Raw genomic sequence first — 12,673 nt, 5'->3', positions numbered from 1 at the left:
GGGGAATCGGAGTGGAGCTAGGCACTGCAGGGCCTGTATTCACCTCTACATAGCCAGAGGAACAGAGGAGGAGTAGGATAAGGGTACGGCTAAAAGCCATGAGAATTGGACGACTTGTGAAATGAAATGACTTGTGTCTGAAATCTGGAAAGTCACATTTGTGACCCTCCTCGTGTGGTAAATGTTTCAAATTCTTATGGAAAGTCATACAAGGGCCCATACTGGGGAGAAACCTTACTGATGCAGTGAATGTGGCAAATGCTTCAGTCACAACTTGCATAATATGAGGGAACACACAAGTGAACAACAGTTCAATGTTCATGTTTGTGGCAAATGTTTCGATTGGGAATCTGATCTGAAAAGGCGTATGAAGGGGCACACGGGAGAGACCATACAGATGCTCTTCGTGTAGAAAATAATCAAGGCATCCCAATTAAAAATCCCATGGTCATTCACACACAGGAGAAAACAACATATGTGTTTGTGTGTGTGTGTGTGTGTGTGTGTGTGTGTGTGTGTGTGTGTGTGTGTGTGTGTGTGTGTGTGTGTGTGTGTGTGTTCTGGTAACAATCAAGAGACTCGGGAAAAACTGTCAGTGCAAGGAATGTGGCAAATCCTTCAGGCAGAGGAGTAGCCTGATATGGCATATGAGGAATCGCACAGGAGCAGTTAATGCAGCAAGTACTACAACCGGCGTGGAAAACGGACATTTTATGATTCACACCGAGGTTGCGAGGCGGATGTATTTACAAATGTCCTCAAACGTAACCGGCATCCAACCGTCTTAGGGTTCTGGGACAGACAATGTGTACATTGTAAAACAAATGTATGTTTTAATAAAGTTTAACATCCTTCTTGGATATTTTTGGGGGGGCATTTTGTTTATATATATATATATATATATATATTATATATATATGAACCCCAGCAAAAAAATAAACATTCTCTCACTGTCAACTGTGTTTATTTTCAGCAAACTTAACATGTAAATATGTGTATGAACATAAGATTCAACAACTGAGATAAACTGAACAAATTCCTCAGACGTGACTAACAGAAATTGAATAATGTGTCCCTGAACAAAGGGGGGGTCAAAATCAAAAGTAACAGTCAGTATCTGGTGTGGCCACCAGCTGCATTAAGTACTGCAGTGCGTCTCCTCCTCATGGACTGCACCAGATTTGCCAGTTCTTGCTGTGAGATGTTACCCCACTCTTCCACCAATGCACCTGAAAGTTCCCAGACATTTCTGGGGGGAATGGCCCTAGCCCTCACCCTCCGATCCAACAGGTCCCAGACTTGCTCAATGGGATTGAGATCGCTGGCCATAGCAGAACACTGACAATCACGCACAGAATAAGCAGTATGGTTGGTGGCATTGTCATCCTGGAGGGTCATGTCAGGATGAGCCTGCAGGAAGGGTACCACATGAGGGAGGAGGATGTCTTCCCTGTTACGCACAGCGTTGAGGTTGCCTGCAATGACAACAAGCTCAGTCTGATAATGCTGTGACACACCGCCCCAGACCATGACGGACCCTCCACCTCCAAATCGATCCTGCTCCAGAGTACAGGCCTCGGTGTAACGCTCATTCCTTTGACGATAAACACGAATCCGACCATCACCCCTGGTGAGACAAAACCGTGACTCGTCAGTGAAGAGCACTTTTTGCCAGTCCTGTCTGGTCCAGCGACGGTGGGTTTGTGCCCATAGGCGACGTTGTTGCCGGTGATGTCTGGTGAGGACCTGCCTTACAACAGGCCTACAAGCCTTCAGTCCAGCCTCTCTCAGCCTATTGCGGACAGTCTGAGCACTGATGGAGGGATTGTGCGTTCCTGGTGTAACTCGGGCAGTTGTTGTTGCCATCCTGTACCTGTCCTGCAGGTGTGATGTTCGGATGTACCGATCCTGTGCAGGTGTTATTACACATGGTCTACCACTGCGAGGGCGATAAGCTGTCCGTCCTGTCTTCCTGTAGCTCTGTCTTAGGCGTCTCACAGTACGGACATTGCAATTTATTGCTTTGGCCACATCTGCAGTCCTCATGCCTTCTTGCAGCATGACTAAGGCACGTTCACGCAGATGAGCAGGGACCTTGGGCATCTTTCTTTTGGTGTTGTTCAGAGTCAGTAGAAAGGCCTCTTTAGTGTCCTAAGTTTTCATAACTGTGACCTTAATTGCCTTCCGTCTGTAAGCTGGTAGTGTCTTAACGACCGTTCCACAGGTGCTTGTTCATTAATTGTTTGTGGTTCTTTGAACAAGCATAGGAAAAAGTGTTTAAACCCTTTACAATGAAGGTCTGTGAAGTTATTTGGATTTTTACAAATTATCTTTGAAAGACAGGGTCCTGAAAAACGAACATTTCTTTTTCTGCTGAGTTTATATAAATAATGGGTGGGCCTGGCTCCCAAGTGGGTGGGCATATTCCCTCCCAGGCCCACCTACTAGGGAGCCAGGCCCAGTTTTTCCCCACAAAAGGGCTTTATTACAGACTGAAACACTTATTTTGTTATGTTACAGCCTTATTCAAAATTGATTAAAATAGCTTTTTTCCCCACATCAATCTACACACAATACCCCATAATGACAAAGCAAAAACAGGTTTTTATTACAAATAAAAAACAGAAAAATTACGTTTACATAAGTATTCAGACCCTATACTCAGTACTTTGTTGAAGCACCTTTGGCAGCGATTACAGCCTCGAGTCTTCTTGGGTATGAAGCTTGGCATACCTGTATTTGGGGAGTTTCTCCCATTGTTCTCTCCAGATCCTCTCAAGCTCTGTCAGGTTGGATGGGGAGCGTCGCTGCACAGCTATTTTCAGGTCTCTCCAGAGATGTTTGATTGCGTCCGGGCTCTGGCTGGGCCACTTAAGGACATTCAGAGACTTGTCCAGAAGCCACTCCTGTGTTGTCTTGTCTGTTTGCTTAGGGTCATTTCTTGTTGGAAGGTGAACCTTTGCCCCAGTCTGAGGTCCTGATCGCTCTGGAGCAGATTTTCATCAAGGATCTCTCTGTACGTTTCTCCGTTCATCTTTCCCTCTCCTGACTTGTCTCCCAATCCCTGCCGCTGAAAAACATCCCCACAGCATGATGCTGCCACCACCATGCTTCGCTGTAGGGATGGTGCCAGGTTTCCTCCAGACGTGACGCTTGGCATTCAGGCCAAAGAGTTCAATCTGGGTTTCATCAGACCAGAGAATCTTGTTTCTCATGGTCTGAATCCTTTAGGTGCCTTTTGTCAAACCCCAAGCAGGCTGTCATATGGCTTCTGTCTGGCCACTCTACCATAAAGGCCTGATTGGTGGAGTGCTGCAGAGATGGTTGTCCTTCTGGAAGGTTCTGCCATCTCCACAGAGGAACTCTGGAGCTCTGTCAGAGTGACCATCGCGTTCTTGGTCGCCTCCCTGACTAAGGCCCTTCTCCCCCGATTGCTCAGTTTGGCCGGGCGGCCAGCTCTAGAAAGAGTCTCGGTGGTTCCAAACATCTTCCATTTAAGACTGATGGAGACCACTGTGTTCTTGGGGACCTTCAATGCTGCAGAAATGTTTTGGTACCCTTCCCCAGATCTGTGCCTCGACACAATCCTGTCTCGGAGCTCTAAGGACAATTCCTTTAACCTCATGGCTTGGTTTTTGCTCTGACATGCACTGCCAACTATAGGACCCTATATAGACAGGTGTGTCCCTTTCCAAATCATGTCCAATCAATTGAATTTAACACAGGTGGACTCCAATGAAGTTGTAGAAACATCTCAAGGATGATCAATGGAAACAGGATACACCTAAACTCAATTTCGAGTCTCATAGCAAATGGTCTGAATACTTATGTAAATAAGGTATTTCTGTTTTTTATTTTTAATTCATGTGCAACAATGTCTTAACCTGTTTTTGAATTTGTCATTATGGGGTATTGTGTGTAGATTGATGAGGGAGAATAAGTATTTAATCAATTTTAGAATAGAATAAGGCTGTAACATAACAAAATATGGAAAAAGTCAAGGGGTCTGAATACTTTCGAATGCACTGTATATATTTTGTTGCCTTAGTATAACCATAGGCCATAGGGTCCCATTAATTCTGAAAATATGTAAAAATAAATAAATAAATAAATGGTAAGATTCTTAATACCCTATCCTTCTCTCCAGACCTCCAGCAGCTCTCTTTCCAAGTCTCTGAAGAGGAGCTTCCAACTGAGCAGCAACACTGTGAGCAGGAGTGGAACCCCAGTCTGGGGCAGGAGGACCCAGAGCCCACGCAGATTAAAGAGGAACAGGAGGAACTCTGGACCAGTCAAGGGGAACAGCTGCTTGAAAGACTGGATTCTGATAACAAAGAGTTCATATTCACTCCTGCCTCTGGGAAAAATCAGGAACCACCTCAGCCCTCTCATCTTTTCCAAATCCGAATTGTGGATTCACCCACCAACACAACTGAGATAAAAACAGAACCTGATGGAGACGGCTACAGAGTATCAGATAAAACATTTACTTGTCAAATTTGTGGCAAATGTTTCAAGCGGAACTGGGATCTTAAGAGGCATATGAAGAACAAGATTCATATGAGAAAGGTGCTTATGGTTTCTCACAATACGGAGAAACCATACAGGTGTCATGTTTGTGGCAAAAGGTTCAATTGGGAATCTTTTCTGAAAAGGCATATGAGGACCCATACAGGGGAGAAACCTTATTTCTGCAATGAATGTGGGAAATGCTACGGTCAAATTGGACACCTGCGAGTGCATATGAGGAATCACACAGGGGAAAGACCATATAGATGTTCTTTTTGCAAAAAAGGCTTTACCACATCATTCCAGTTAAAACAACATAATTGTCCTCCAAATGTTGGGAAATAAGAGATTTTAAAGATATAGGGTTGAAAGGATAAAAGAAAAACGTATTTTACCGAATCATGGCGCTCTCTAGATATCTGCAAATTCCCATAGGCCATTTTAAAATTGCAGGGCTTGGGTCATGCCTTCATTTTTTGTCTTACAGGAATGAAAAGGAAGTCTCTACCTATGTTTCAAGCGGAACTGGGATCTTAAGAGGCATATGATGTAAATGGTGTAAATGTAAATACACATATATACATATATGTGTGTATATATATATATATATATATATATATATATGTGTGTGTGTATGTATATATATATATATTACACACACACAATAGTATGTGGACACTAGTTCAAATTAGTGGATTCGGCTATTTCAGCACACAGCCATGCAATCTCCATAGACAAACATTGGCAGTAGAATGGCCCTACTGAAGAGCTCAGTGACTTTCAACGTGACACCGTCATAGGATGCCACCTTTCCAACAAGTCAGTTTGTCAAATTTCTGCCCTGCTAGAGCTTCCCCGGTCATCTGTAAGTGCTGTTATTGTATTATTGGCCGCGAAGTGGTAAACCACACAAGCTCACAGAAAGATACCGTTGAGTGCTGAAGGTAAAAATCGTCTGTCCTCAGTTACAACACTCACTACTGAGTTCCAAACTGCCTCTGGAAGCAACGTCAGCACAATAACTGTTAGTCGGGAGCTTCATGAAATGGGTTTCCATGGCCGAGCAGCCGCACACAAGCCAAAGATCACCATGCGCAATGCCAAGCGTCGGCTGGAGTGGTGTAAAGCTCGCCGCCATTGGTCTCTGGAGCAGTGGAAACACGTTCTTTGGAGTGATGAATCACGCTTCACCATCTGGCAGTCTGACGGACGAATCTGGGTTTTGGCGGATGCCAGGAGAACGCTACCTGCCCTAATGCATAGTGCTAACTGTAAAGTTTGGTGGAGGATGAATAATGGGCTGTGGCTATTTTTTATGGTTTGGGCTAGACACCTTAATTCCAGTGAAGGAAGATCTTAACTCTACAGCATACAATGACATTCTAGACGATTCTGTTCCAACTTTGTGGCAACAGTTTGGGGAAGGCCCTTTCCTGTTTCAGCATGGCAATGCCCCCGTGCACAAAACGAGGTCCATATAGAAATGGTTTGTCGAGATCGGTGAGGAAGAACTTGACTGCCTGGCACAGAACCCTGACCTCAACCCCATCGAACACCTTTAGGATGAATTGGAACGCCGACTGCGAGCCAGGCCTAATCGCCCAGCATCCGTGCCCGACCTCACTAATGCTTGTGGCTGAATGGAAGCAAGTCCAGGCAGCAATGTTCCAACATCTAGTGGAAAGCCTTCCCAGAAGAGTGGAGGCTGTTATAGCAGCAAAGAGGGGACCAACTCCTTTTTAATGCCCATGATTTTGTAATGAGATGTTCAACGAGCAAGTGTCCACATACTTTTGGTCATGTTGTGTATATCTCCTGATTCCCAGTTCATCCACAAGATAGCAGTAGAAGATCACATGACTTCTCATGGCTACATGAAACCAGTTGCATCTGGTTTGGGTAGTGAGTCACTGTGCCAAAATGGCTGAACTGATATTAAAGCTTGCCATTCCAAAATTACTTTAGCAATGGGGGCTTTCAAGTTATGGAATTTCTATTTTATTTGAAATAAGACAGAGAGCTGAGGAAACTTCAAACTTATTTTCCCATTCACCCTTTCCATGCATACTAAATGTTTGCATATTGCCCAGCCCTTATTTGGTCCAGAGGGAGGAAGCATGACAATATCATTTGTGAGAAATATGTCAGAGAAAAGGAAGGACTACCACTAGTCTCTGGCCTTTTGTTCGAATCGGTATGATGTGACGAATGTACATTTTCTGAAGGCCTCATTTGTTGTTTTTGAAGATATATTAAGGATTTCTAAGCGGTCTCCAGCAACTTTCTACATTCAATTTAGTTTGTAGACAAAGTTGTAATTTGTATTGAGAAATGAAATGTGTCGATCTAATATATTACCCCACCGCGGCATTCTAGAACATGGCATTTGTGGAACATTATATTTTGCTGTGTGTTAAAATTACCATTGAATCTGCCATTTTAAACCTGGGGATAATCACTGTCCCAGTAATTCCCATCAAAATTGATCATAAGTTTGTGTCTGTTTCCTTCATGCAAACTCCATAATCCACTATTAAGTTGTGAGGCGGATGTTATGTTCAGTATCCAACAATCACACAGGATTCCCTAAAAACATGCCACTTCGATACAGCTACGATCGGAAGGGACTTTTCATAGCAGTTTAGAAGAGCATTTTACCTAACACTTTTCTTAACCTAATTCTCCTAACCTGCTACGTAAGTTCTCCTAACCTGCGACGAAGGTCGTAGATGTTTTTATTTTTTTATTTCTTTTATTTAACCTTTATTTAACCAGGTAGGCTAGTTGAGAACAAGTTCTCATTTACAACTGCGACCTGGCCAAGATAAAGCATAGCAATTCAACACATACAACAACACAGAGTTACACATGGAATAAACAAAACATACAGTTAATAATACAGTAGAACAAAAGAAAACAAAAAGTCTACATACAGTGAGTGCAAATGAGGTGAGTTAAGGCAATAAATAGGCCATGGTGGCGAAGTAATTACAATATAGCAATTAAACACTGGAATGGTAGATGTGCAGAAGATGAATGTGCAAGTACAGATACTGGGGTGCAAAGGAGCAAGATAAATAAATACTGTATGGGGATGAGGTAGGTAGATAGATGGCCTGTTTACAGATGGGCTATGGACAGTTGCAGTGCTCTGTGAGCTGCTCTGACAGCTGGTGCTTAAAGCTAGTGAGGGAGATATGAGTCTCCAGCTTCAGAGATTTTTGCAGTTCGTTCCAGTCATTGGCAGCAGAGAACTAGAAGGTAAGACGACCAAAGGAGGAATTGGCTTTGGGGGTGACCAGTGAGATATACCTGCAGGAGCGCGTGCTACGAGTGGGTGCTGCTATGGTGACCAGTGAGCTGAGATAAGGCGGGGCTTTACCTAGCAGAGACTTGTAGATGACCAGGAGCCAGTGGGTTTGGTGACGAGTATGAAGCGAGGGCCAACCAACAAGAGCGTACAGGTCGCAATGGTGGGTAGTGTATGGGGCTTTGGTGACAAAACGGATGACACTGTGATAGACTGCATCCAGTTTGTTGAGTAGAGTGTTGGAGGCTATTGTATAGATGACATCACCGAAGTCGAGGATCGGTAGGATGGTCAGTTTTACGAGGGTATGTTTGGCAGCATGAGTGAAGGATGCTTTGTTGCGATATAGGAAGCCGATTCTAGATTTAATTTTGGATTGGAGATGCTTAATGTAAGTCTAGAGACGTTAACATGCATGAAACCCGGATGTCTTAGCCGTGTCTGAATCCTGGCTTAGGAAAACCACCAAAAACCCTGAAATCTCCATCGTTAACTATAACATTTTCCGCCAAGATAGAACTGCCAAAGGGGGCGGTGTTGCAATCTACTGCAAAGATAGTATGCAGAGTTCTGTATTACTATCCAAGTCTGTACCCAAACAATTCTAGCTTCTACTTCTAAAAATTCACCTTTCCAGAAACAAGTCTCTCACTGTTGCCGCTTGCTATAGACCTCCCTCTGCCCGAAGCTGTGCCCTCGATACCATATGTGAATTGATTGCCCCCCATCTATCTTTTGAGCTCGTGCTACTAGGTGACCTGAACTGGGACATGCATAACACCCCGGCCATCCTACAATCTGAACAGATTTTAAACCGAGCTAACGGTTAGCTGGCTAGCTTCAGTTAAGGGATTCCAGATCTGAAGTAAATAGAAATACTTTAGAAAAAAAACAGGTCCACGCCACATTGGGTGAGGCGGGTTGCAGGAGAGTATTTAGAAGTTGAGGTTTAGGAAAATATTTTTAAAAGATATGCGAATAAAAAGATGTAAAAAGATATATACAAGGGACACGACAGGACATAGACAAAGACGTCTGACTGCTACGCCATCTTGGATTCGATGTATTGAAGTGGCGTGTTTTTAGGGAATCTCCAAACTCACAGTCTGTTCTGGGACAAACATTACTTATAGACATTACTGTGTAAATTGTAAAACAAATGTGTTTAAAAGTTTTTTTTTATAGATTTAACAACAAAAAATGTACTTTGTTTACACTCTGTTTCCCAGGTCCCAATTTAATCTTCTGGTCCTAATTTCTTTTCACAATAACCTACACTAAAGTTATTAGTGCAAGAATGGACTTTCTACCATTCAATTTATACAAGAAACCTTTACACAACACATTTCTACGTATATTGTGTATTTATTTGCACACATCAACACCAGTGGAGGCTCCTCAGAGGAGGAAGGGGAGGACCATCCTCATTGAATTTCATAAAAATAGTAAAACATTTCAAATGTATCCTTTTTAGATAAAACTATACTAAATATATTCACTTGTCACCAAATAATTGATTAAAACACACTGTTTTGCAATGACAGTCTACCGTAGCCTCAACAGCACTCTCTAATGTAGCGCCGGAGGACAGCTAGCTTCATTAACTTCAATACAAAACCTAGAAGGTTCATGGTTCTCACCCCATTCCATAGACTTAACCGTAATTATGACAACTTCCAGAGGACGTCTTCCAACCTATCAGAGCTCTTGCAGCATGAACTGACATGTTGTCCATGCAATCAAATTATCAGAGAATGAATCTAGTACTGAAAGCATAAGCTACAGCTAGCTAGCACTGCACAGTGCATAAAATGTGGTGAGTAGTTGACTCAAAGAGAGAGAAAGACGATAGTTGAACAGATTTTAAGCAATTCATTTCTTCAAAAATGAAGGAGAAGCGAGATATATTTTGTCATTTTTTTCGCTTTCGCTTACTTAGCTAGCAAATGCAGCTCGCTAGTTTAGCCTACTCAAACATCTGGCTCAAACAAAGGGATGCTTTCTAGCTAGCTGGCTATGACTATCCAACACAACACTGGAACTCTTCCAAGTCAAGGTAAGCTTTAGGTTTTACTAATTTATTGCCACCGGGGCCCGCCGGTGTAACTGCTAAACTGCTTACTTATTGAACACTGTAACGTTACTGCTTGGAAAGTTTTTTTCGCCTGGTCACATACAGCTGATGTGTTGTGCATTGAAGTCCATAAGCGAAGGGAAAAGGGGAGAGGAGGAGAGAGCATAGATGCGAGAAGGAATACAACATGGCTGCTATGAAAGTGAACTGTGTTTACGTGTGATCAGGGGTTTATTCATTCCGCCGATTTGTGTTAGACCGTTTAAGAAACGTTTTGTCTGCCAATGTGTCACTGTCACCCTAAAATGTTTTCTCGGCCTGTGTGCACCTACGTTGTAAACTTTAATTCATAGTGTAGGTTGTAGCAACCTCATAATAGGTATAGGGAAAATGTGAGTATCATGTAGTAGCCTAAACCTATCGATGTTACATTGAACTGGGTGAATGGAATATGAATGACAGTCATCCAGTATGCTGTAATAGAAATAAGGCTATGCTCATAAAACATTAAAAAAAACGTTCTCGCTCATCTTATACGGCACTGACCGCCATTGATCAACACACAGTACAAAACCTGTTGTCCACAATAGACAGGGCTGTAGTGGGCCGGGTTGAGAGCTTCAAGTTTCTCTGTGTCCACGTCATTAACATGGTCCACACACACCAACACAGTCGGGAAGAAGGCACGACAACGCCTCTTCCCCCTCAGGAGACTGAAAATAATTTAGCATTAGCCCTTGGATCCTCAAAAAGTTTGACTGATGCACCATTGACAGCATATTGACTGGCTGCAGCACCGCTTGGTATGACAACTGCTTGGCATTCGACCGCAAGGTGCAACAGAGGGTAGTGTGTACATCACTGGGGCCAAGCTCCCTGCCATCCAGGACCTCAATACCAGGTGGTGTCAGAGGAAGGCCCTAAAAATTGTCAAAAACTCCTGCCACCCAAGTCATAGCCTTTGCTCTCTGCAACCGTACGGCAAGCGGTTCCGATGCACCAGGTCTGGAACCAACAGGACCCTGAACAGCTTCTACCCCAAGCCATAAGACTGCTAAATAGTTAACCAGACCATCTGCATTGACCCCCCCCCTTGCATTGACATGCTGACCACACCGGCCACATCGCATGCGCGAGCGTTGCAAAATAAATGTACACATACATGTTATTCAATCATTGCACCAACGAGCGTCTCCGTTGCCAGGCGCTAAAATATAAGTTGCATCTATTTGTGGCGCAGAACGCGCTGCAAGTCCTGCCTCTCCCATCTCCTCATTGGCTTTTAGAAGCAGATGTCCATGTGCCATCTCCTCATTGGTTATACCCACGTGGGTGATTGAAAGATGAACTGAGTTCAGTCGGTTGTTGTGGTAACTATGAAATTTGGATGCCAATCGCCATATTAAGTCCAAAGAAGAAAAAGCATGGAAGGAGGAGAGATGACTAGAAACTATTTGGTTGACCGTTTTATGTGTGGATTAATTGTCGTAGTAGAGGACCTTGTGCATTTCAGGTAAAATAACAACTCAATGTATATATCCCAGAACAAATTAGCTAGCAACAGCAAGCTAGATATATAAATAGGACAAATTAGCTAGCAACTGCAAGCTAGCTAAATTGCCATGAATGTTTAATGCTTTTCGACCTGTCCCCAAATTAATATAATTTGTTCAGAGTTTGTTTTGATATCTCTACCTGCGTGTCGTGATCACGTTTAGTGTCGGGGGATCAAATAAATTTGCACACGATGCGCTGACACGCGCATCCGGTATGGGCATGGTGTAACTCTTTTGACTCATCACATACGCTGCTGCTACTGCTTATTATCAATCCTGTTGCCTAGTCACTTTACCTCTACCTATATCTACAGTACCAGTCAAAAGTTTGGACAGACCTACTCATTCCAGGGTTTTTCTTTATTTTTACTATTTTCTACATTGTAGAATAATAGTGAAGACATCAAGACATCGAAACTATGAAATAACACATATGGAATAACCAAAAAGTGTTAAACAAATCAAAATATATTTTATATTTGAGATACTTCAAAGTAGCCACCCTTTGCCTTGATGACAGCTTTGCACACTCTTGACATTCTCTCAACGAACTTCATGAGGTAGTCAGCTGGAATGCAATTAAATTAACCAGTGTACCTTGTTAAAAGTTAACTTGTGGAATTTCTTTCTTTCGTAATGCGTTTGAGCCAATCATTTGTGTGTGACAAGGTAGGGGTGGTATACAGAAGATAGCCCTATTTGGTAAAAGACCAAGACCATATTATGGCAAGAAGAGTTCAAATTAGCAAAGAGAAACGACCGTCCGTCATCACTTTAAGACATGAAGTTCAGTCAATCCGGTAAAGGAAGACCCAGAATTACCTCTGCTGCAGAGGATAAGTTCATTAGAGTTAACTGCCACTCAGAAATTGCAGCCCAAATAAATGCTTCACAGAGTTCAAGTAACAGACACATCTCAACATTAACTGTTTAGAGGAGACTGCGTGAATCAGGCATTCATGGTCAAATTGCTGCAAAGAAACCACTTCTAAAGGACACCAATCATAAGAAGGGACTTGCTTGGGCCAAGAAACACGAGCAATGGGCATTAGAACGGTAGAAATCTGTCCTTAAGGTCCTTATGGTCTGGTTTGCGCTTAGTGGGACTATAATTTGTTTTTCAACAGTACAATGACCCAACACACCTCCAGGCTGTGTAAGGGCTATTTGACCAAGAAGGAGAGTGATGGAGTGCTGCATCAGATGACCTGTCCTCCACAATCA

At 43.0% G+C, this 12,673-nt stretch overlaps 1 protein-coding gene across 1 annotated transcript in view; it reads left to right on the top strand.

Annotated features, from left to right (window-relative positions):
* LOC115154059 (zinc finger protein 525) overlaps positions 1-5,058 on the top strand; it is a 42,282-nt gene extending 37,224 nt beyond the window's left edge. Inside the window, exon 2 of the mRNA XM_029699901.1 lies at positions 4,148-5,058. Within this exon, the coding sequence (XP_029555761.1) occupies positions 4,148-4,854 (707 nt within the window). The 3' untranslated portion in view covers positions 4,855-5,058. The remainder of the gene's footprint in view (positions 1-4,147) is intronic.
* Positions 5,059-12,673: the final 7,615 nt, after the last annotated feature.

The sequence above is a fragment of the Salmo trutta genome, chromosome 19, assembly GCF_901001165.1.
Source record: "Salmo trutta chromosome 19, fSalTru1.1, whole genome shotgun sequence".
NCBI lineage: Eukaryota > Metazoa > Chordata > Actinopteri > Salmoniformes > Salmonidae > Salmo > Salmo trutta.
Note: the sequence above shows the minus strand (reverse complement) of the source record. Positions and strands in the feature narration are given on the sequence as shown.